The following is a 24,752-nucleotide window of genomic DNA, read 5'->3' as shown; positions in this document are numbered from 1 at the left end:
CTGACCTATAGATCTCCCTGCAGCACCAACTTTTTAGGCCAAACCTCAGTATTTTTAATGAGTGCAGTAAATCTCATCAAAGATGAGTATAATCGCTTTTAAACCAAAAGTCTTAACAAAAAGAATTTCCCTACCCTTCTGTAACTTGTAATTCATTCACAATAATTAGCAAAAATAAGTATACCAAAATGCTTTGGAAGTTGACATGTCATGTATCTTACATTATATAATTAATATTCACAAGTGCATTTTCTGAGGCATTAAAATAAATCAAAAATGTTGCAACTTTGCCTAGATTGGACATGAGAGAAAGGTTTGTTATTAGTCAGAATATAAGATTAAGAATTAAAATTCCACATGACAAGACAAACATGTTTTTATTGGTCTTTGGTGTGCTTTTATTTTCACTATTGCAACGAGGCCAATAGTGTTCTAAACACCATGAACTCACTGCCAACAGATTGGTGATTTTTTTTTGCTTTAAAATAGTTACAAGAATATTCTGTTCCCCCCACCCCTTGCTATTTTTTACTCCGTGGAGAAAAAAAATCATTTCTTGTTATTCCATTGATCAAAAACAGAAGAAGATGGTAAACAATGGCCTAGAAGTGAAACAAAACTACCACTAAGTAGATTTAGTTGTATTATATTCTATTGTGTTGACTGACAATCATAAGATTGATAGTAAATAAGAATATTTAATTAATCGAGGTTCAAACTTCTAAAGAGCTATATTGATTTCTTCCCTGTTCACCATGACTCACAACTATTCCCAGGATTTTTATACCCACCCTTCTGCCTAAGACATTGGCATTATCATATTTCTCTCGAGAACCTTGCATTCTGGAGATAACAAGGACTGCAATGTTTGATCATTCGTATCTTTGTCATTCATAGTTTTAAAACAAACATTCAACTGTTTCACCACTAAAATGATGACAGAAGCAACCCTGACACAGAAGGTATTCTGGTTCCACAATGCTTTCCAGATTGTTCTGTATTTTATGATCATGGCAAGGATTTTTTGACCATTTTAGAATCTTCTTCGCATAAAACATATATCCAAGTGAAAAGTGTACGAAACCAAAATAGTAGCACTTACTGACATGAAATTGTGATTTCATAGAGTCATACTGCATAGAACAGGCCCTTTGGCCCAACCAGCTCATGCCAACCAATAATGTATTCTGGGCCAATCCCATTTTATCTGCACATGGTCTGTATCCCTCCAAATCCTTCTTATCCACAAATCTGCCCAAATAGCTTTTGAATGTTGCTATTGTGCTCACATCTACAGTTTCCTCTGGCAACTCATTGTGGATTCAAGTCTAAGTGAAAAGAGTGACTTTGTAAACCTCGCTCAGCCTCTCAGCCTCCTTTGCTCGAGGAAAGCCAATCCAAATGAATCATGAATGGTCATGAATCCAGATGATCATGAATCCGATCCAGAAGGAATCTTTGGGGGAAAAAAGTGAAGAAACGACGACATCATATTAACCATTTTGTCTACTCTTGTGAGTGAAAGATTTACTATGATCTCAAATTTCTAAAAGTTTAAAGGTTTAAAGTCTAACAAACTTTAAAAAATTTCATAGAATGGTTTGGGCTCAGTCATTTTGTCTAAGTATGGCCATTGTTCCAAAGATTATGTAAATTCCAAACTCTAAAAAGAGATTTATACAAAGAGTGTCAATTAAAAATGATTCTGAATGAAACACAAGATAACGAATTCACATCTTTACAAAGGGCATTTGTATTTTACTAATTATCAAGAAATTAGATGAATGGATCTATTCAATTCAACATCACAAATGAATAGAAAATATGTGCAGCAAATGAAAATAATTCTTTTGAATCCTATTTCCAAAAATTCCTTTACTGGTTAACACAAAAGAAATTTTTGCATGAACGAGAATAATTTTTCAAACAGGAAACGCCAAAGCTCCCACAACTATGGAACTCATTGAAACCTAATATTCATTGTACTGTTTCACAAACAGCTCCTTCATCGATCAATTTACAAAATATCACTTGTGGCAATTATTTGTCTTGTATTACTGACTACAAGGTTTAACCATTCAACAAATTAATCCTACAATATTTAATAGGTGAGAATGGCAGTAAAAACACAGCAACAGAAAAAAGAAGGTAAGATGACTTCTGCTTCCACATCATTCGATTTTGTCTCAGAAATGCTCCAAGATGTAACACATTGACATTATTAGGATGGTGAAACAGAAAATATAACCTTACACAGAGATTAGAAAATCTTTAAGAATTGGAAATTAACAATAACTCGGACAAAAGAACAATTATATATTTGCCACAGGCACATTCATGCCTTTGTGTTCAAAACTTCTATTTGACCTTTTGTCCAAAAGAAAACAGAATTCTTATTACAGTCTTGGCTTAAAAGGTGCATAACCAGCAAAATTAAATAATTTTTGGTAAATTTTGACTGTTCTTGCTGAGGTGGAACCATCCATACTCCTCCACTCAAATGCTCTTGGAATGAAACCACCCCTGCCGTTTCCTTTCATAACCGTTGGCCACTTTCGGCAAATGGTGTACAAGGATATCCAACTCCTCCTTTCCCAATCTATCACCATTCAGATCATTTGTATTTTTGCTCTATGGTGGACAATCTCATGTCTATCCATATATATATTTATATATATATATATGTATGTATTGCCCACCGGCCAATTTGTCTAAATTGCATTATTTTTAAGCATCCTCCTCACAGCTCGTATTGCTCTTCAGATTTGTGTGACCGGCAGACTTGGAAATGTTATATTCATTTCCTGTGTCCAAGTCATTGATAATGTGTTTTGAATAGCTGAGGACCAAGCACCAGCATCCAAACATCTAAATCATTGATCTGTATCATGATCAGGTGGATCCTTGTTTTCCCAGTCCAGGCTAGCAACTTCAATGCAGTCTGGACAATCATATGTAATGGCCATTTTACATGCTATTTCCTGCTGTAGACAAGGGCATCAAGATAAGAGAGGTGACCCCTATGATGAAAACGATGATAAAGATGAAGCTACAGCTGCTGGAGCCTCATAGCAGTTGCTCTGTTGATCTGACTTCCTTCCTCAAACCACACTGCTTCCAGCCTTGACATCTTGCAAATACCTGGTTAAAAACAATATCATATTCATAATATTGTGAAATGTCAGGGTCACCAGCTGGAGCAGGAACATGCTTACTTGCTCTGCTACATCATTGTTCAGTTGCAAGGCAACAGCATGAGTCCAAATTACCCCTAATTAAAATCTTTTCTCCAGCCATTATTTCCACCTTAAGTCAATGGTTCTCAACCTTTTTCTTTCCACTCACATACCACCTATGCCATAGGTGCTTTGTGATTAGTAAAGCATTACTTATGGTGGTATGTGAGTGAAAAGAAAAAGTTTGAAACCACTGTTTTAATTGTACCTAATTGACTCGTTATGTGCACAGTTTCATAACTCCAAAGGAAATGGCCCAATGACAATTTTTCTCAAGCAAATTTTTTCAGTTACAATTGGATCTAGAGCAGTGATTCTCAGCCTTTCCTTCGCACTCACATACCACCTTAATCAATCCCTTACTAATTACAGAGGACCAATGGGATAGGTATTACTTAAAATGGCGTGTGAGTGGAAAGAAAAAGGTTGAGAACCACTGATCTAAGTCTTAGGTTTCTTCAGAGATTAGTATTGAATATTTTAAAGTTCAGATTTATTGTCAGAATACATTCAACCCTGAGATTATTTTTCCTGTGAGACAGGCAGAATTTCTATGTATCAGTAGTGCAAAAGACTACTTAAGAAAAGCTATGTAAACAATGAAAGAAATGTAAACAAACTGACTGTGTAATACAGAAGAAAAAATAAATGTTCATTAATAATCAATGTGCAAAGTAAAAGTCCTTAAATGTGTCCCTGATTGAGTTTGTTGTTGAGGAGTCTGGTGGTAGCAGCTGTTCCTGAATCTGGTGGTATGAGTCTTATGACAACTATACTTTCCTGACAGAGCATGTCCTGGGTGGTGTGAATCCTTTAATGCTTGCTGCTGCTCTCTGAAGGAAATGTTCCATGTAGATTTTTCTATTGATAGGGAGAGTTTTGCCTGCAATGTGATGGGCTGTGTCCACATCTGTAGATGTTTGCCAAGGTTTTCAATGTCATAACCAACCTCCACAAAGTTATGAGGAAGTAGAGGCGCTGACGTGCTTTCTTCAAGGTGACATTAGTCCAAGAAAGATCCACTAAGATGATGACCCCCCCAGGAATTTAAATTTTCTCACTCTCTCCACCTCTGATCCCCCAATGATCACTGGATCATTCACCTCTGGTTTTCCCTTCCTAAAGTTCTCTATCAGTTCCTTGGTTTTTGTGTTGTTAGTACACCATTCAGCCAAGTTTTCAATCTCCCTCCTGAATGCTGGTTTATCAGCACTTTTTATATAGCCTATTTCCATGGTATAGTCAGAAAATGTGTCAATGTATTGTCATATCAAGCCACATAGTCATAGATGTAAAATGAGTAGAGCATGGGGCTAAGTATGCAGCCCTGTGGGGTTCTGGTACTGATGAAGATTATGGAGGAGATGTTCTTACCAATCCTCACTGATTAATGTCTGGAGGTGAAAAAAATCCAGTATCCAGTAATGTATTGAGGTCCAAGTCCTGGAGTTTGCTGATCAGTTTTGAGGGGATGATGGTGTTGAATGCCAAACTGTAGTCAATAAAGGGCATCCTGATATGTGTTCACAGTTCAGGTGTTCTAGGGTTTTGTGTAGAGCCAGTGAGATGGAAAGTGTTGTAGACCCATTACCGCAGTAGGCAAATTGGAATGGATCCACAACTCCACTCAGACAGGAGCTGATATTACTGTTGATGTGAGTGCCACTGGTCAGTAGATAACCACACTCTTCTTGGTCTCTGGTATAGGTGAGGCCTGTTTGAACCCTCACTCCGACTGAATGAGATGTTGAAGGTATCTATGAATGCATTGGCAAGTGGTCGGCACAGGTTTTCAGTACTCAGCTGGGTACTCCATCTGGACCAGATGCTTTCCTTAGATTCATTCTCCTGAAGGCTGCCTGCACATCATCCTCAGATACTGCCAGTAGAGGATCATCAGGGGGCATGGGGGTGTGCAGTGGTTCTTCAAATCAGGCATAAAATGCATTGAGTTCATCTGAGAGTGAAGAAGCTTTGCTGTCTCCTACTGGACCAGATTTGGTCTTTTTTTTTTGAAGGAGGATTTTGAGTACAATCAGGGGAGCAGTGCTAATTTTTTAGATGCTGGAGCTCATCAAAAATGGCAAAAATGAGGTGCCGAAGCCTCCCCATGAGGTGCCAGGAACAGCCCATGAGGTGCTGGACCTGCCCCCCGAGATGACAGAGCAGAGCTCCAGCAACTGAGTGCAACTGAGATCTTGGTTTAATTGTAAGACAATCTCTAGAATATTTTGCACAGGTCTGGTTTCCCAAACCAGGAAAGTGGGCTCACCACTTTATTTTCAGATGCTGTATCTGTTGGATGAGGAGAACAAAGTCTCAAAAATTCAATTTAGTATTTTTTTTAAAGCAGTTACCAAGAGAATTGACATGAGCAAGATGGTGGATAATGTCTCTGTAGACTTTAGCAATGGCTCTGATTTAGGCTGGGTTTATATTCTCCAGCATAGAAGATAATGATGAAAATGAGTAATGAGAGTTTATTGTCATATACATAAGTACAATGTATAGATGTGCCAAAATTCTTTCTTACTGCAGGTACATAAGTTGCACCAACCATAATAGTTATACATTAAATTACCATAAATCCCTAAGACAGAAAAAGAGATATTCAATATAAAAGGATTGTGCAGATTGTGGAAGAAGCAGGAAGTGAAATTTCAGCAGGGAGTAGTCAATATGCACAAAATTTCTGAAGGTGTTGACGAGGTAGATGCGAGGATGATATTTTTCATGGTTGGGACAACAAGAACCTGGAGTCACAATCTCAAATAAATATAGTTACTCTGATCACAAGGTGGTAAATCTTTGTATTTCCCTTCATGAGGGTGCTGTGGAAGTCCAGTTAATCAGTATGTTCCAGACAGATTAGATGTTCAGGGCATCAGGGGCATGCAGGAAAGTGGCACTGAGGTAAAAGTTCAGCCATGTCATTATTGAATGATGGAGAAGGCACATGGAGCTATAGAGTCACAGCATGGAAACAAGTCCTTCGGCTCACTGCATCCTGCCAACCAAGTTCCAATTTGCCTAAGCCTGGCCCATATCCCTCTAACATTTTCCTATCCAGCTGAGACTCCTTCCCCTTCCCTGGCAAAACAACTACAACTATTTACCTTATTCACATCCCTCATGATTTTACATATCTCTATAAGGTCAACCTTCATCCTCCTAAGCTCCAGGTAAAAAAAAGTCTGAACCTATCCAGCCCCTCCTTATAACTCAAGTCCTCTAGTCCCTATAGCAACCTCATGATTCTTTTTTGCAACCAGAGCAAGGCAACAAAAACTGCACAGTACTCCAAACATGATCTCACCAAAGTATTATACAGATGTAAAATGATCTCCTAACTCCTATACTCAAATGTCCTGACAAACGAAGGCAAGTGTGCCAAATGCTTTCTTCACCACTTTGTCTGTACTGTTATTTTTAGGGAACTATGTCGCTGTATTCTTCTTTCTGTTCTTCGACACTCCCCAAAGATCTACATTTACTGTGCAAGTCCTGCCCTGCTTTGACTCACTCAAATGCAACACTGCGCATTTATTCAAATGAAACTCCATTGGCCATTCCTCGGTCAGCTGACACAGTTGAACAAAATCCCATTGTAATCTTAGAGAACCCTCCACATAGTTCACATCACCAATTTTAGTTTCATCCACAGAATTATTAACCACCTACACTCTGATCCATATGCAAAACCTCATTCCACATTCCTTCAATGAAGAATGAAAGCCCAGAATTCTTGAAGAACGCAGCAAATTGATAAAGACATGGCCATGCACTTTTTGCCTCCACAGACATTATTTGACCTGTTGTGCTCTTCCAGCATTTTATTTTTTGTTCTAGATTCCAGCAGTCAGAATTGTTTTGAAATTGCATTGCAATATACCTTGCATATTCCATTAAAAACAAAAAAATAATTCTTTGGCTTCAGGATTATGAAAAAAATTGAAAGTTTCATGAGACATTAGAATACAGACAGATCCCGAGATATACAAGAGTTCGTCCCTGAGAATTGTCCATAAGCCGGTTTCTTACAAGTAAGAAATGTCGATTTTCTATACTAATCTGCATTGTATTGCTCTACATCCACTGACCATCATTCTTTACTTTCTCCTTGAGCAAGGAGAAAGGACTGGCAATTAGAAAGGATCTCTATCTATAGATCCTTAAAATACAATTTCATCATTTAATTAGTCAAAGCAATTAATTAGAAATATTAATATAGATTTTTTTTATTAGGTTCCATACCATGAGACTTCTTAAGCCTTCAGAAATAGGGAATAATTTCATATTGTTCTCATATGTGCAGATTTCCTGAGTGATTTCATTATTTTTCAGATAGTTACTGTGAAACCCACTTCAGATATTTTAGCTTGTTTTTAGTTTGATCACAGAAGTACGCAGAAAACATTTAAATGACCCATTTTCTCATCAATATAATTAACATATAGAAAAATAAGATATGAATCAGGTTATTGAAAAAACAGGATTGCTTCTACCTTGCTGTTGCTTCTTCCACAATCCAAAATTCACAATTCACATCCTAACCATAAAGCTGACATGTTTTACTTAACATCGAAAGCTTTACTCACCTCCCACCATCTGCATTTTCTTTCAGTACAATTAACCAGCTCATATACATTATCTCCAGTTTTTCCTCGTCACACATCAATTCCTTATTTTTGCCCAAAGTCTTAATTATGACACGCTGACAGAAGTGTGGTTCTCCTCAGGTTTCAATTTAGACCAGCACATTTTTTTTTTCATATTTTATTTGAATATTCAAACTATAAATGTGAGGAAATGCAATCCTTTTCACATTTAAATGAAACCCCCTCAAAGCACCTGCAACTCGTGTAGCTGACATTGCCTGCAACAGCAGGAAATGATGCAAAAGGCTTGGAAATTTGGCCTGTGGTGAACTTCTGGCTGTAACTGGCAATGTGGTGCTAATTCTGTAGATGGTCTTTAATAACTTGGCCTATGCTCCTTCTGTGAATTGCAGCATCAGACCACAATCCAGGACCCCGCCACCAGTGGGGACCAAGTGACTAGGCCCTTTTTAAACACTTCATGGATACATTAAGGGAGGAAACATCAGTGGAGTTGATTCATTGCAAGCGAATGTACTGAAATGATGATCATGGTGAACATTGGGAAGGACATGCTGATTCTATATATGATTAATGAACTATATTTCTTGAATGTATATTGCAGCCTGCACAAGATTGCATCCAGCTGTGTATAGAACTCGAACATCGTGTTATCATGTAGTCATGTCTACCTACCCCATCCATACAAGACAGGTTGGCCTTATTATGTCACATTCAGCTGGACCCTGCAGTGCCACTTGTCCTTCATAGAAAAACTCCTTTGACCACCTTCAGTCATTGGTCAGTGTTGGATGTCCTGGAGGCCCCTTTGGGAGGTTAGAGTGGATCTTATGGGCTGGTACAAAGTCATTTGTCAAAACGCATTATTGCTAAAGCAGTAAGACCTCACTGGATTGGTAATGAAAGGATCCTCTGTCAGATCTTTCATGCAGAGCTGGAGACTCAATCACTCCTTGAGATGGATGTGAAGTGGATTGGATGATCATCCATATGGGTTGTGCATTTGCAAATGAGGCCTGGAAAAATTATGCCAGTGGTCTTTGTCAACATTCACCCCAAACAGTGGGATAACAGAGGATTCTATGCTCATTGGGTTGTTCCCAGGGAGATACACTGAGATGAACATCAACTGCTGCTGCAAGATTATCAGCTCAGAGAAAGGCGCACTCTGGTCTGCCGGAAATATGTTGGTTTTCCAAGAGTAAGGGAATGTCTACAGGAAAATGTAGCCAAGTGGCACAATGCAGGGATATATGCTGAAGGATACAATGAAGCTCAGTGCAACCAACACGGAGGTTCTGTCTAGGAATCTGTGACCACTCAACAACAAGGGCCTGGGCCTACGTAACCACCTCTACAATGCTTCATGGATGCACTGGCATGTTGTAAAAGGATACATTGGATTAATGATGCACAGAAAATAGAGACAGATCATGAATAAGGTATATTTTTAAGTAATTCAAATCATGAATAAGGTATATTTTTAAGTAATTACAGCTTGCCCAAGCAGGGAAAAGGGTGCCACGAGACTAATTAGTGCTTCCAGTACTCCTACTTTTGGAGGAAAGGAGCCATACAATGAATCCCAATGTGGTAGAGTGGGGGAAGAAAAAAAATAACTGCCCATTGGTATTTTTGTCCCTAAAGTTGTACTAAGTGGCACGGCAACACAATCACAGATCCCTTACATGCTTCTCCGAGCCCTGGCTATATTACTGTGAAGTATCTAGATTCCCTTTCATTTTATTTATATATTGTATGTAGCATTATGCAAAATGCAATGGAAAGGGGTGATGACAAATGATTATTCAAATCAACTTCAAAAATACTTTGTGTAGAGGGATAAACAGTTATGCCTCATGGGTATAAATGTGGTTGGATATGTAAAATAATCAAGATATTTTGGAATCCTTCAGTTTTTAGAGTGATCTATTTTAATTGGATGATCCATATCAGGGAGCGGTCTCAATATCGTTATCATGCAGGTCTTTTCAGGAAGCATTTGTGTTTAATATCTGAGCACAAATCCTTATCACAAAATTTTAAAAAAATATGAAGAGGTTTAAGCTTAAATGAAATGACGTACACTAGAAGAAAATAGCATGTGGTAAGCACAATCTAGGAAACACACAGATCCAGGATCCCAGAAGTCCACACATCATACAAAGGTAAAAGCATTGGTTACGATGTTTACACGTTTCATAAACACCAGCCCTAGTCAAGAATCAATAGACAAACACACAAAAAGTCAACAGGTCAAGAACATAAAGGAATCTAATTTTAGTAATATTTGACTAAACATTATCCAATACCTTACACATACGTTGAAATGTTAAAAGTTTAATATTGCTGTAGCTGCATTGATCTGTAATATTTTAAAGATATTTGTGCACTCATTAGTAACTTTGAAAAGTATATTACCACTCAATAATTATGTTCTAAACATAAAACTAAGCTTTGAGTCCTCTAATAAAATATAAAATGTATAACTGGTATTAAATACTGTTAACAATTGAACAACAGTTGTGTACAAATACTAATTTGGATAGGAAATGACAACAAAGACCAAACAAACAGAACTGATTTGAGGATTTATCTTTGAACAGGTTAAATTCAGAAAATTATATAATACACAGGCACATACCATACATTTCACACACACGTGCAATATTTTCATTGCATAACAACTAACCACACTTTAAGACTTTAGTGCATGATGTAGCTTTGCTAAAGAATGTCTCTTACTTACATTAAAATTTGGCAGACAATTCTATCACCTTTTTGCTTTAAATCAGTATACAACAGCCAAATTATCAATCTTTTTATGCAATACAATTACAAATTGAATTGAGGATAAACTGGTTTATCCATAATTAAGACAATCATTTCTTATCCCATTTTTCAATCTAACCAAGCTGGATAATCCTAAAATTGCACTCTGAATCCAAAACTGCTACCGTTGATGAGAATGATCTTCATCTTGCTGGCTAATATTTGCTAGTATATATGGATTATACACTGGATTATGTGTTATCCATGTGGAGGTGCAATATAAATGTGGATACAACACTTTTGGCCCTGCTTTCAACTTTATGAGAGACTTACCTACCTCAGGACATGCCACGTTCAATTTACAACTTTCTGCTAATATAAAACAACAAGACCACAGTCGGAACTTAGCTTGTGACTTCATAGTAAAATGGGGTGAATTAGCTGATCCATTCAGATGGAAATATCATAAATGGTAAGAATGTTTAAAGCTCAGATCTTCCAGCTTTGCAGGAGATGCTTTATGCCACCAAATCTCCACTATCTGTGATTACATCCATGCAGCACTTTACTGCCTATTGCATATATGACCTGTTGGTATTATGAATGTCTTTAAATTATGAATGTACAAAAGGACAAAGTCCAAAAAGAATTTGTTTCTCTTTCCTCTCCACATTCACCAATTTCAGTCTCAATACTTTAAGAGTGCAAGGGTCATGTACAGTTCAAACACTGAATATGTTCTTAATTATCTGCAAATCATGCACAATTTTTTCTTGTTTCTGATTAATGATTTTTCCAAAACAAAATATTCTGCATTTGTTATTTTCATAATTTAGTAATGATTTTGAATGGAGAGAATAATCTGGTGATTTACAATCCAATAAAATCCAGAAGTGGTTGAATACAGCAGGTCAAATTGTATTCATAGTATTGCACAACACTACTTTAGCCTAAGTAAATTTCTCCAGTTTAAAAAAGATCCATCATTCAAAACTCTGAAAAATCATTTTTTGTACTTCGCAAAATTGGTTAAGAAATTTACAACAGATCTCCAATCACAAATGTCCTCAGATAATTACGTTAAAAGATGGTTTTGCCCTCAGTCTCTGAAGAAGTGCAAAATGAAATTGATGCTTCCATTTTACTGGGGAAAAAAGTACCTTTACAACTTTTCTAAAGTTTGCATGAGCAAAGTATGTCTGTTGAAACAAATGACATCTAAAGAAAAACTTCCCACAGAGATGAGAGATTAATGCACTTAATACCAGAATATCTGCCTTCACCAAATCAGAAGAAAAGAATGTATGTAAAGATTCATTCCGTAAAAGACTAGATCTATACCCAGAAAGAATTATAGCTTTACAAGAATAGCTCAAAAATTGTGTTTACCCAAATATTTAAACCTGCTGAACGTTAGAATTCTTCCCTCCCTATCTTAGTGAATCAAACTTTACTAGACGAGGGACTATCTTTATGTGGATAATTGTTTTAATTACTGAGCCAATACCTCGTGCACTAATACTGCAAAGGAAAGTACTTCCAGTCTTATAAGCATAGCATGCTTCCAAATTACTGAAATTATTGATCTTCCATATAATATAACATTCAATGCAAGAATCTCTGTCAATCTCAACTATTACAAATATGGTACCCTGCATGTAGTTCAAGTCATTTCTATCAATTGACAATTGCATAGCAGATATACAATCTTATTGACCAGAACCATTATAATGACTTTTTAAATGATAAATGCCCGAAGCATACTGAGTCAGTGTGCAAGTGCTTCAGCTTTATTTCCAGCTAATCATCTCTGGTGTAAATCCATTGCATTGCCCAAACTAATTGCGTTTTGTTCCAATGTCTAATTGGCCCTATACTCCAGAAGAAAGTTGCAATTAAACAACTGTAAACTAGTGATAAGCCAACCATTTGCACTGACTTGATTCTAATCTAAATGTGGCTTCAGTGACAGAAATCTCACTTCAGTTCCCCAATTTCTCAAAATTAAAAACTTTTTAGACTGCTGCTCTAATACTTGAAGTATTTAACTTTTATTACAAGAATAACTTCAAATGTGTTTTTCTGTATTTTATCATTCTGACCATGTTTCAAATTGGTTTTTTGAGGCTAATCAATTGCTCTGATAGAAATACAGTTAAATATCAATGTTTTGAGTGAATAGCCACTGGACCTCCTCACAGAAATGTTACATCATCCTGCGACTGCACCCAGTGCCAATGGGCATCATATTCAATGTGCATTTTATTCTTACAACCATCATAATCAATTTTCCCATTTTTCTGTATCTTCAGTTTCCCACCATCTTTGCATTGTTTCTCATAAGATAATTTATTTTCCATGTTGCAATCTGCGACCAAGTTCCCTTGTTTTTCTAGATAGCCATTAGCGATACTGGTCTGTTGGCAATGTATCTCATTGGGATATCCTTCTTTCTCCATTGTGGTAAAAGGGCCTTGTTTTGTTGGTGTGGAAGAAAGAGGATCTACAGTGGTTTGACAGTACTCATCCATATCATCTGCCAGAGTATCCAAAAAACTTCCAATAGAAATTCCGTCCAATTTATCATTTGGATCCTGGAGGCTGTTCCAGCTACCTCTCCTTGAGGTCTCCTGGCTCTCCACAAGGCTGTACATACTGCTCGTGAGACTGCTGCACCTACTGGCAAGAGTACCTTTTTCTTCCAAAATCCATTTCACTGTTTCGATGCCTTCATTAATGGCCATCAGCTGATGCATTATCTTGATATCAATTGTCTTTAGGTATGCCTAAAATGGTAAAAATAGACAGTTAATGAAAAAAAAATCACAGAAGCCTCAGATTTTACTGTCCAAAGAAACATTTCTTCTATTTAAAAGTTGGGTTTTTTTTAAGATCTGTCTGATCAGTTTTATTTTTAACAGAAAATAATTTTGTTGTCATTAATGCAGATTAAGTACAAGATAATCCAATGAGGTGCTAGCATTTTCACCTCAATCTCCCAGTATAATTTAAATCAAATATTTTAATTAAATAAGGGTCATTCAAAAGATGTGTTTGTACGAATTATATCTGGTATATTTCAAATCTGAGAGTTTAACATTCACAGAGAACTAATATTCCAAATATTTTCTTCCCCCTTTCCATGCCAGAACCCATGGACCTTTTTAAAGCTACTCTGATGAATCCCATTGGGAACTCTTTAACCTAATTCTTTCCTTCCATTGGTGGAAGTAGCCTGCTATTTCTCATTATCTCCTGCCCATCACACCTTCACCCACCCTATACAACATAACAGGAAACTAGTGAGGGCTTTTTAGCCCTGAACCAAACATTTATTACAAATATGCTTTTCGACTTGCATCTCTTATAATAATGATTTTGGAAATACAAAAAAGGAAGTTCTACATAGACTCTAGGGTTAATAGTACTGTATTAACTCAGGTTTACAACTTCATCTAAATTTTAAATTAGGGCTCAAAGCATAAGTTTTCCATTGACCTGACAGCAGTTATAATTACTTTGGGGAGATCATTGCTAGCCCAGGACACCAAGTAATGTAATTAATATACAAGCTGCTGTTCAAAATAATTAAACAAATGCAGGAAGGTTTAAAGCAATGGTTCTCAACCTTTATCTTTACACTCACATACCACTTTAAGTATTCCCTATCCCATCGGTGCTCTGTGATTAGTAAGAGATTGCTTAAGGTGGTAGGTGAGTGGGAAGGGACAGTTGATAACCACTCCTCTAGCCCAATTGTTACTGAAATATTTTGCTTGAGAAAAATTGTCATTGGCCCATTTCAAGCACATAATGAGTCAATTAGGTACAATTAAAAACAGTAGTTTTCAAACTTTTTCTTTTCACTCACATACCTCCGTAAGCAATCCCTTACTAATCACAGAGCGCCTATGGCATAGGGAATACTTAAAGTGGTATGTGAGTGGAAAGAAAAGGTTGAGAACCACTGGTTTAAACTAATTTGCATGCAAGTTTTTGCCTGTGTTCCTTGAGTAGACATCCATGGACCAATTGTTTCTTTCTGAAAATTGGGAAATTTTACCACTGCTTTCATATTTAAAAAAAAACTTGAATTAACATTCTGACATTGCATCTTGAACTCACAATCTACATCAATCAATCAAAATTCCAAAAGAGTATTTTATAACCTCATCAAACATCCCTTACTCCATGACTGAACCACCCACTTGACAGATACTCATATCAGACTTAAATTATAATTTCCCTAGTGCTGGGTCCAGAAAACTTTTTAAACCATCAACCTGTTCATGGAATCCTTGATCTCCCATCGACCCCCAAGCATGTAAAATAAATAAATAAATATTATCAATGATACATTTATCTATAGCCTAGACATTTATCGGCTCATTGGATAGTCCCTCAACCCCCAGGGGTCAATATAGACCACTTTTCCAATGCCTGCCCTAGTGCTAACATTACTCTGTAAAGACATCCTTTGCCACCATTTTCTTCCCAAATGACAGTGCAATCATTGAAGTGGGTACCTTATGTGGTAAACCACTGTCATGTATAATTGCCTGGTCAAACACGTGTAATGGCCAGTTGTACCTGTTTCACCACCACCGCCCCCCCTTCCCGCACAGGCTCCTGTATAAAGGTGACTGTACAGGACAACAAAACAGTAGGGGTATGCTATGTCCTCAAGTGAATAAAAGCCTATTGGTTTCTCTTCAACAGTCTTTCAAGTGATTGATGATGCATCAATTTTATTCAGTTGAAGTTTTCTACAATGGAGCAAATCTTCAAGCCAGAAATCGACCCTCAATCACCGGAGGCATCTACCAGTTTTGAACCCTATCTTCACTCTTTTGAAGCATTCCTGCAGGCGTCCTCTACCATAGTGCGATCAAAAAGTACAAATTACAAGTACCCTTCTCACGAGTCTGTTACAGGCTCAGAGGACCCCAAAACCCAGCAGCAATAGAAATTCACCAGACAAATGATTATTTAAACAAAAGTTACTTTTAATTTCCTTTAAACATAAAAACAGGATCAAACTTTAACTTATTACTATTAACTTAACTTTACCTAACTTAACCCCCCCCCCTTCTAATTCTAAGCACAAGTAATGTGTGTGTTAGTTTAGAAAAGTTATTTGATTCACAGTCCAATCTCACTTCTCATTCCTCCAAGTTCACTGGTATCAGGCAATTCTTATACTGTGCACAGAATTTAACATTTATGAATCTTCACCAGGTTTTGGTGCTTGAAAGGTAAATGGTTGCCACTCAGGAAGGTTCTTGTGGGTTCTCGAGAGAGATTTGTTGCTACACACACACACACACACACACACACACACACACACACACACACACACACACACACACACACACACACACACACACAGATTCCTTCCGATCAGCTATTCACTGTCTTGTCGAAGAAACTTGTCCCATCAGGGTTTTCCAGATGATAACCCCTTTCTTTCAGGTCACCACAGATATCTTTTTCTGTTTCCCTTATCTCAGGCAAAACATTATACAGTCAGCCATCTCCTCTGTATGGACAACAAAGGCTTTGAACAGGCTGAACTCAGAACTCACAACCCATCTTCAAAATGGGGTTGCAAACCAGTTTCCAAAAGCCACTGCAGAAAACCAGCAATCCACCTCTCTCTCTGTCACACTCCTGTTTGACTCTCTCTGCTTGCAAAACCACATGACCTTCCTAAAACAGAACACTCCACCAAAACAGCTTGCTGACTCCCAAAATAAGTTCATGAGAATTCTTATCAGTTTCCTGAGATAGGCTCTTCTATTTGCACCTCGCTGTGAAAATCTCCAGCAGAGGAGTCTATTGTCTTCGAAGACTTGTAGGCACCACCTTATACATTTTAAAATGAGGTCTGTTTTGAAGTGTTTGTATCTGTTTGCGACCTAACTAAAACCCCCACAATCTATCTTCCAAAAACGCATCTATACAAACTATAAAATATAACAGTCTGTCACAGGTTGGCACCCTAGTGTACCTCATGATCAGGATGCCACGATGCATCAGGAGGCCATGAACATCCTCAAAGAACAACAGTTGCACTAAATCAATGTTGTCTATGCTAGACACCCACTAGTGATTCGAAACAATGACCCGATGAGTCAAATGCCGAACATCTTCTGGCCCTGTGAGCACTCAGCAGGGCCTGTGAATGCAAAGCTGCGTCCGCTGCGGAGTAATCAAAGGACCTGATCGTGGGGATCAGGTTGAACTACACATCAGACAAAGACTTTTGGAGCAAGGAGAACTCTATCTGCAGAGAACAGTGGAGCTGGCAGGTACACTGAAGGTGGACCTCCAGAACATGGAAGCCTACTCAACCAACAATGCGGCCACCTCATGGTTACCCCAGTTGCAGTCATCCTGGGATGGCCAACACACACACACCCCACCCCCCTCCCCGGTTCACTAACGACCTGACTACAGCAGCTTTTACTTAAGGAAGGGATTATTGAAGCCAGCAACAGCCCTTGGAGAGCGCAGGTAGTGGTGGTACTGAATGGGAAAAAGAATAGAATGGTCATCAACTACAATCAGACCGCGAATCGCCGACATGGTCAACCAAATCACTCAATACCTGGTCTTTTCGACCATCGACCTTAAGTCAGCACATCATCAGTTACCCATCCGCCCAGAGGACCATCTGTATACAGCATTTGAGGTGGATGGCCACCTCTACCACTTTCTGTAAGTCCCCTTTGGCATCACAACGGCGTCTCGGTCTTGCAGCGGGATCAGTATAAATTGCGGGCCACTTTCTCATATCTCAATAACATGCACCCACAACCTGCCGGAATGTATTGCAATCTCCAGAAATTTCTCAAGACAGCCAAGCTCCTTAACCTAACATATAACCAGGCCAAGTGCGTGTTCGCACAACCCACCTGGCCATCCTTGGCTGTGTCATCAAGAATGGCGTCATTGGCCTGGACCCAGATCACATGCGTCTGCTCCTGGAGCCTCCCCTCCCACACAGCCTCAAGCCCTGAAGTGGTGCCTTGAGTTTTTCTCCTGTTATGCTCAGTGGGTGCCCAACTTTATGGACAAAGCCTGCCCCCCCTTATCAAATCTATGTTCTTCACCCTGGTGGAGGAGGCTTGTGCAGCCTTCAACCACATTAAGTCAGACATCACCAAGGCCACAATGCACTCTGTTGTCGAATCAACCCCTTTTCAGGTGGAAATTGATGCATCAGACTTTGCCTGGCAGCCACCCTCAATCAGGCTTTCAGGCCAGTCGCATATTTTTCACGCACCCTGCAGGGCCCAGAGATTCGACAATCCTCAGTCAAGAAAGAGGCCCAAGCCATTGCCGAGGCAGTGCGGCTGATAAGAGACTCACCCTGCTGTTGCGTTCATGTTCAACAATCAGCAGCAGGGTAAAATAAAATACAATAAAACACTGAAATAGAGAATAGAATTATCCCCTACAACTATGATATCCTGAACCGGCCAGGGAAACGTAATGAGCCACCAGTCACCCTGTCTTGTGGGACGTGCCAGTGCTCAGATCGACCAACTGCAAAAGCTCCATAACGATCCATGTCACCTCAGAGTCACCAGGTTTTTTTCACTTTGTCAAAGCACTGAGTAACAGGAGGCTGTGGAAATCACCTTTATACTGGAGTCTGTGGGGAGGGGCCACAGGTACAACCACCCAATAGGGGTGTTTGACTAGATAATTATACATGACAGAGGTTTACCACACCTTATACACCAGATTAATGAGTGGTGAGCAATTGTGTTAACCTTCAGGTGATGTTCCTGTAGGATCGTCGCTGATATAACTCAATCTTATTGTTATGATGGTTCAGCACCATGTTCTTCACTTTTTTATGCCCCTAAAATTATCTGCAGACTTTGCACCACTTCTTCAGTGGTCCCTTATTTGTTGTTTAACCTGCTAGCATCCACCAGTTTACCATGAAAAAAACTTTTTCAACAACTACATATATACTCTTTATCATAACATATCAAGTTCAATGGAATAGAACACTGATTATTATAGCCTCACTGCAGGTAGTTTCAGCACATTCTAAAAATTGACAGTTAGTACCCTTGTTCTGTCATCCAGTACAAATGCTCCACCTGTTCCTCCATCCACTCCACCTGTCATCCACTATGTTCACTGACCTGCTATGGCTTCCCCAGTAAGCCTTTCCTTGATTCTCAGTGACAGTTTCAAATTCTTCCATAGCCTTCAATCTCTTGCCTCATTGCTCTCTCTTTAACCACCTAGATTATTCCTTCAATTCTGGCACCTTTCGCATTTACGAATGTAGTCACAATTGAGGATTACACTTTCAGCTGCTATGTTACAAAAAATTAAAATTTCCTCAAATTTGCCAACCCTTCTTTATCTCTACCTTAAAACCCAGTTCCTTGGCTAATATTTTGTCCATTTGTTCAAATAAACCTCAATAACGAGTTTTGTTTGATATTACTCCTGTGAAATGACTTAAGATAGAAAGCGAACTTGGCTAAAACATCCCTGCTTAATCATCCTCTGAAGCTGGGAATAATTACCTCCACAACTGTATAGGAGGTAGCTCCACCTAGTGGCAAATACCTTCTGAAATGAGGTCCAGTGCTTTAGCAATGTGAAAGGCAGAAACGCATTCACATAATAGCAAGAGTGGAAAATTCTCCACTTTCCAGAAGAGGACAAAAGATAAAAAAAACTGACACCAATCACTTATCCAGGAAGATTTTGACATGCAAGCAATTTTAGACAATTAAACTTAGGCAGCTTGGGATAATTTATGATTTCATTACCTTTTCAAACTTAAGGCCACTTTTAAAATGCTACTAATAGTTTGACCACTACAGGTTAAATTAGTATAATTCCTTGTCTGCACTGGTCTATTGGCTCATTTTCACTCATATTTCTTTGGGGTTGAAGGCATTTAAGGAAACCTGTCAACATCATTATTCATTCAGTTCCATGCTGCTGCTAGGGGACACGACTACAGGTGATTCTGGGAATATTCTGGTTGTGGATGAGCACTTTCCTCCATGAAAGTGCATGATCTGATTGATAAATGTGCCAGACACTTAGCCTTAATTTTCCATCAGGGTCAGTGTAAGCTTGCAAGGGGAAGGGTATTATCTTCTCAGTGAAAAGCTGAGGTATTGGCTGGGTTTTAGCAGGAGGGTAAATACCACCATAATTTCAAATGCTAGCAATGTTTATGTTAGACAAGATCAGCATGAATGTTCATTTCTGACCGCAGATGCACCACTCCTATTGCTGAACTGGGTTAAATTTAAATTTCGGCATAAATAGTTAAGATTTTGTAGTGTGAAGAATCAGCTTTAAAAATAAAGATTGCATTGGATAGGATCTGAGGAAAAAGTGATCCTATGTAGAGAAAGTTGTTCTGTTGGTGAATTTACATTCTAATGAAAAATATTATTCAGTAATACGTACATATTTAATTTGACGAAAAAAATACACTCCATTGAGAGAAGAGAGTAGCAGTCAATGCTATGCAGGTATTTGAGATCCCTGTGGGGGCCAAACCGGGAGCCTCTTCATTTCTCTCATCCAATGCTTCTCTCTTTGATGACAGGCCTCCCAGTTTGGCCTCCACAAGGATTTCAAGTCCCTGCACAGCATTAACTGCTGCTGCCTTCTCCTCTCTCGACAGTGTCGGCAGACGTTCACATTTTACTTCAATTCAATGAGAGAACATTTTTTTTTAAATAAATCAAAAAAAGTAAGAATTCTCTGGATTCGAGGCTAATGATCTTTTGATAACTGTACTTGACATTATCTCATGCAAAAATTCTCTCTTCACTTTATATATAAAAGCAAAACCATGCCTATTAATGATCTTCTATCTGGAGGGACTCCTCACCCCTTTTCAAGGTACAGAAGTATCTTAGTATTCTTGTTTCTTAAATATTTTTGCTCCTTTTGACTTTGGATGATTTTAACTGCTGAAATGACTGATACTGGAAAACATTTTTTTTTTAATTTATTTCCCTAAAGTAGCATCTTTCATTCCTGGGTCCCAGTGCTGAGTGTACAACACAATATTTTGCTCATCCTCCCATTTTGAAAACAAATTGCTCCTGCACTGACTTAGTCTGAAGACAAACACAACAGCCTACTTGAAATAGCAAGCAATTTAGGCTGAAGATAGGTTTCATATTGTTGCTCAAGCTCGTAAAATAGATCTTGCCATTTTTGACATGAAAATTTGACAAGAAAAATAATGGATGCAAGAGGACAAAGACTTTAAAAAGTTAGCTTATTTCAGAGAAGATCAAGATTTACAAATATGATAGGAATATTTTAAAAATCTCATCCTCCGATGCTTTCTGAAAAATACTGGTTCTTTGCATGCATATAAAGCTGCATTTTTTTTCCCTCTTGGGTAAATATGTCCACGCACAAGCAGTTCTAAAAAAGATGGAAATTTTTTAAACAGCCCACCGTAATTAGAATTTCAATCCCTAACTGAAAGAGTCATAAGAAAAGCAAGTCTTACATTAAAACTGTTCAATTTGGAAATAACTGTTGAAGATGACTGGAGAAACTCCCACCTAAAAGTATAACAAAGTAATTCCTGAATATAGGCAAGGAAAGGATCACTGAGGGGACTAAAAGTGACAATGTTTATCTTGGTTCAATGAAAACTATTTCCTAATTAAATATCATCCACCTGAAACGTTTATTCTTTATTCTCTCTCCACAGGAGCTGCTTTACATATTGAACAGTTGTCTTTTTTTTAAAAAAAACAAGAAGGCATAAAAACATCTATCCTGCCCCTTCTCATAATGTACAAACCAAGGACAAAACACTAGAACCAATTCCAATTAATTCAGAGTTCAAATTATTGAAGTGGTCAATATTGGGGGATTATATTGGGTCATTGCCTTCTTTAGATTAATTATTCAGTCTAGTTTCTATCAGACAGGGAAGGTGTATAGAAAAAATATCCCAATTGTTTCTGTAATTATCCACCTCCAAAACCTACCGCTTCTGAACCATTACATCAGATAATGAATATTTGTCATTCATCTTAGGCAATTAGCCATTTCTCGTTAATTGACAGCATGTTTCCTCCAAAGCAGTAAAATTCTGGATGAGTCATAAACTAATTACATGGAACTGCGAAAACAAACATCTGTAAATGTTGCAAACTAGAAATAGAAACAGAAATGATGAAAATATTTGACAGCTCCGATGGCAGCTGTGGAGAGGGAAATAACGCTGGCATTTCAAGTCGACAGTCCACCAGGAAGCTGGAAGTTTGGTGATCCATTAAAACGGTCCCATTCAACAATATTCTGGCATCTACGACAAGCATGACCAATCTGGCCTAATCAGCCATGAGCATGGGCATTGGGAGCAGGATGAACACTGGAAGTGACAGGCTGCAAATGCAGTGGCTGCAGGAAAAACACACACAAATGCTGGAGAAACTCAGGAGGCCGTTTATGGCCTGAGCTCTTCTTTAAGGTAGGGAAAGAAGGATGTAAATGTTTCCAGAGATCTATCTTGTGAAATGCCGCTAATACTTCAGATTGGAGGAGAGTATTTAGCTGGAGGGTTGTGTAGCTCTTCCTGCCTGTGGTCAGAATGAACCATGCGACAGGAGTGCGGTTTAACGCCAAGTGTCTGCGGCCTAGACACAGAACATCGGTTGTCCGCAACGTATCGGAAAACAAGCGATTTGTGCACCTGTTGTTCGCTTCGGCTGAAATTTAATCCGAACTCGCGAAATGTGCAACCAGAAATTACAGATTTAAAAGACAATTCAAGTCATCACCTCCATAAACAAACAAAAAGGACAAAGCCGGAGGTTTCAGTTCGATCGGGGCCGCGACGTGCAGTGAGAGGAGCCCCCAGTCTCGCTCCAGCAACTCCAGCCGGCGCCTGCGGTCCCGGGCGATGCGAGGGGACGCCGGCGCCTGCGGTCCCGGGCGATGCGAGGGGACGCCGGCGCCCGCGGTCCTGGGCGATGCGAGGGGACGCCGGCGCCCGCGGTCCCGGGCGATGCGAAGTGGAAAAGACGGCACATTTAAATCGTCCGAGCCTTGGCCAGAGATATCACCCCCCAACCCCGGAAAAAAATTAAGATTACCGACGTGAATCCCTGGCTTGTTTCTCGGAGCTTCTCCAGAATTCAACCATCCCCAAGGTTTCCCCTAATATTTACAGACAGTCCTCTACTGCTTTCCTCTAAAGAGTTAAAAGTGAAGGCTCTTCAGGGCCCCCCCGACTTTGAAGGCTGCGATCAGCAAGGTTTGCTTTGCTCTCGCTGCCCACGGGAGCCCCTGTCATGAGCAACACAAGGGGGTTCTCGAGATGCTCCACTGTGCAAGAAGCCGATGCGGCTGGGGGGGGGGGGGGGGGGGGGTCGACGGCTCTCCCCGACGAGCGGCGGCTGCGGGATTAAAGTCAGTGCAACCGAGGGAACTTTCCTCTGAGGAGGTAAAGGAACAGATCACACCTCTCACCGACCTGCGGCACAACCCTCCCTCCTCCCCACCTCACCATGTCCAGCCTCAGTACTCGGATCTTCTCCGCCAACCCCTGAGGGAGCCGTCTGTCCGGAGCGGAGACCGGCTCGCCGCTGGCCCCGGAGCCGGGAAGGTCCGCCTTGTCCCCGGACGCCCGAGCCGAGTCCTCCTGCAGCCAGCGCAGCAAGCCATCGGGCGTTTTCCGTCCCACCTTGTGCTCCAAATCCCTGAGCTCGGGCAGCGCGTCGCTCGCACTCTCCTCCATTGGCAGAGGAAGCGATCGGCGAAGGACCTTTAAACGATCCAAGGGTTCGAGCGGGCTCGCCACATCTCCTTCCCCGCACTCTTCCTTCTGCACCTCCCGATCACCGGCTTCCACCTGCAGCCATAAATGAATGAAGACACTGCGGCGAAAGCCGCCCCGACACAGCACCCGCCCCCTTCTCTACCGTATTCCCCCTAAACACGCCGCTCCCGGCAGGGAGCTGAGCCGTCGTCGCCGGCAGGCTGGACCTTGAACCTCCCGCCTCCCGCTGGCCCTGCACCGCATTGGCTGATCGAGCCCGTACACTCCCGGCTCACGCCTTTCACACCAAGGGCGGATGGGGAAAGGGGTATTGTTACTTTGCACCCTGCGCGATCTTCAACCTCAAACACGCCCTGTGGTGCTGCTTGTGGGATTTGCTCGGTCAAAAGTATTTCACCGGTTACTGCGCTGAAAAGAAACTTAAATTGCCTTGAAGTGTTGAGATAGAACATTACCTCAACCACTTTAACCCAACCCTTTCTGGGTACGGGTGTTGAGAGAGTCGAGGGTATTAAGATAAGACAGTATCGACAGATCAAATGAAGATGTTAGGAAGATAATCTGGAACTGGGAGTCACATCAAATAGTTGGAGAACACTGAGAGTATTCGAGTGATCTGAACACTATCTGCTGGAGGAACTCTGCGGGATCAGTGGAGATGTCCGCGTTTCCAGCGATCATTATTTTCCTGCTCGACCCGCCCGAGTTCCTGAAGCGGAGTGTGTGAGCGTCAGGTTCCAGCATCTCCTGTGTCTTCTTCTGGAGGGAGGCTTGGTTCCTTATGAAAACTGGTAATTAGAACAATAAACATTTCAAAGTCATTCCTTCACTTTAAACTTTTTTTTTGTTTAGTTCTGAGAATAAGAAAAACGTTTGGAAAGCAATTAAAGTATCCCTTTGATTAAATAAGCTGAATGTAAGAACTTTAATGTTTCAACAAATCTAATCTATTTTGCGGTTATTGTAATGCATAGGAATGTGATCATTGGACCTTGTACTTAGGGACTTGACAAACTCATCATTATTTAGATTGGAAGGTAAGTTCTCGTTTTTCTCAAGACTGCTGTATATTAAAGTCTGCAACAAATGTCATTTCTTTTAATTGATAAGATCAGTGCTTGAGTGACAAATGAATGTCTAAATTTTGCCTCACTGATAATGCTAAAAACTTTTTTTTCATCTTAATTATTCCAGTTACTGGGAGATTTCATGTTGCAAGAGAATGGGGACCAAAAGGTTGAGCTAACAGTTATAAAAATCAGGCTTGGATAAAACCCTTGGACCTGATGACTTGCATCCTTGAGTTTTGAA

At 39.7% G+C, this 24,752-nt stretch overlaps 1 protein-coding gene across 1 annotated transcript; it reads right to left on the bottom strand.

Moving 5' to 3' along the window:
- Positions 1-10,433: 10,433 nt before the first annotated feature.
- On the bottom strand, positions 10,434-23,571 carry lurap1 (leucine rich adaptor protein 1). The gene is made up of 2 exons (XM_069938729.1): positions 23,169-23,571; positions 10,434-13,413 (listed from the first exon to the last, which is right to left on the bottom strand). The coding sequence occupies exons 1-2, from the start codon at positions 23,397-23,399 to the stop codon at positions 12,823-12,825; spliced, it is 822 nt and encodes a 273-aa protein (XP_069794830.1). The 5' UTR covers positions 23,400-23,571; the 3' UTR covers positions 10,434-12,822.
- Between the last annotated feature and the right edge of the window lie 1,181 nt (positions 23,572-24,752).

This window comes from Narcine bancroftii, chromosome 5 (genome assembly GCF_036971445.1).
Source record: "Narcine bancroftii isolate sNarBan1 chromosome 5, sNarBan1.hap1, whole genome shotgun sequence".
Lineage (NCBI taxonomy): Eukaryota > Metazoa > Chordata > Chondrichthyes > Torpediniformes > Narcinidae > Narcine > Narcine bancroftii.
The sequence above is the reverse complement of the archived record's forward strand: the minus strand, read 5'-3'. Positions and strand labels throughout refer to the sequence as shown.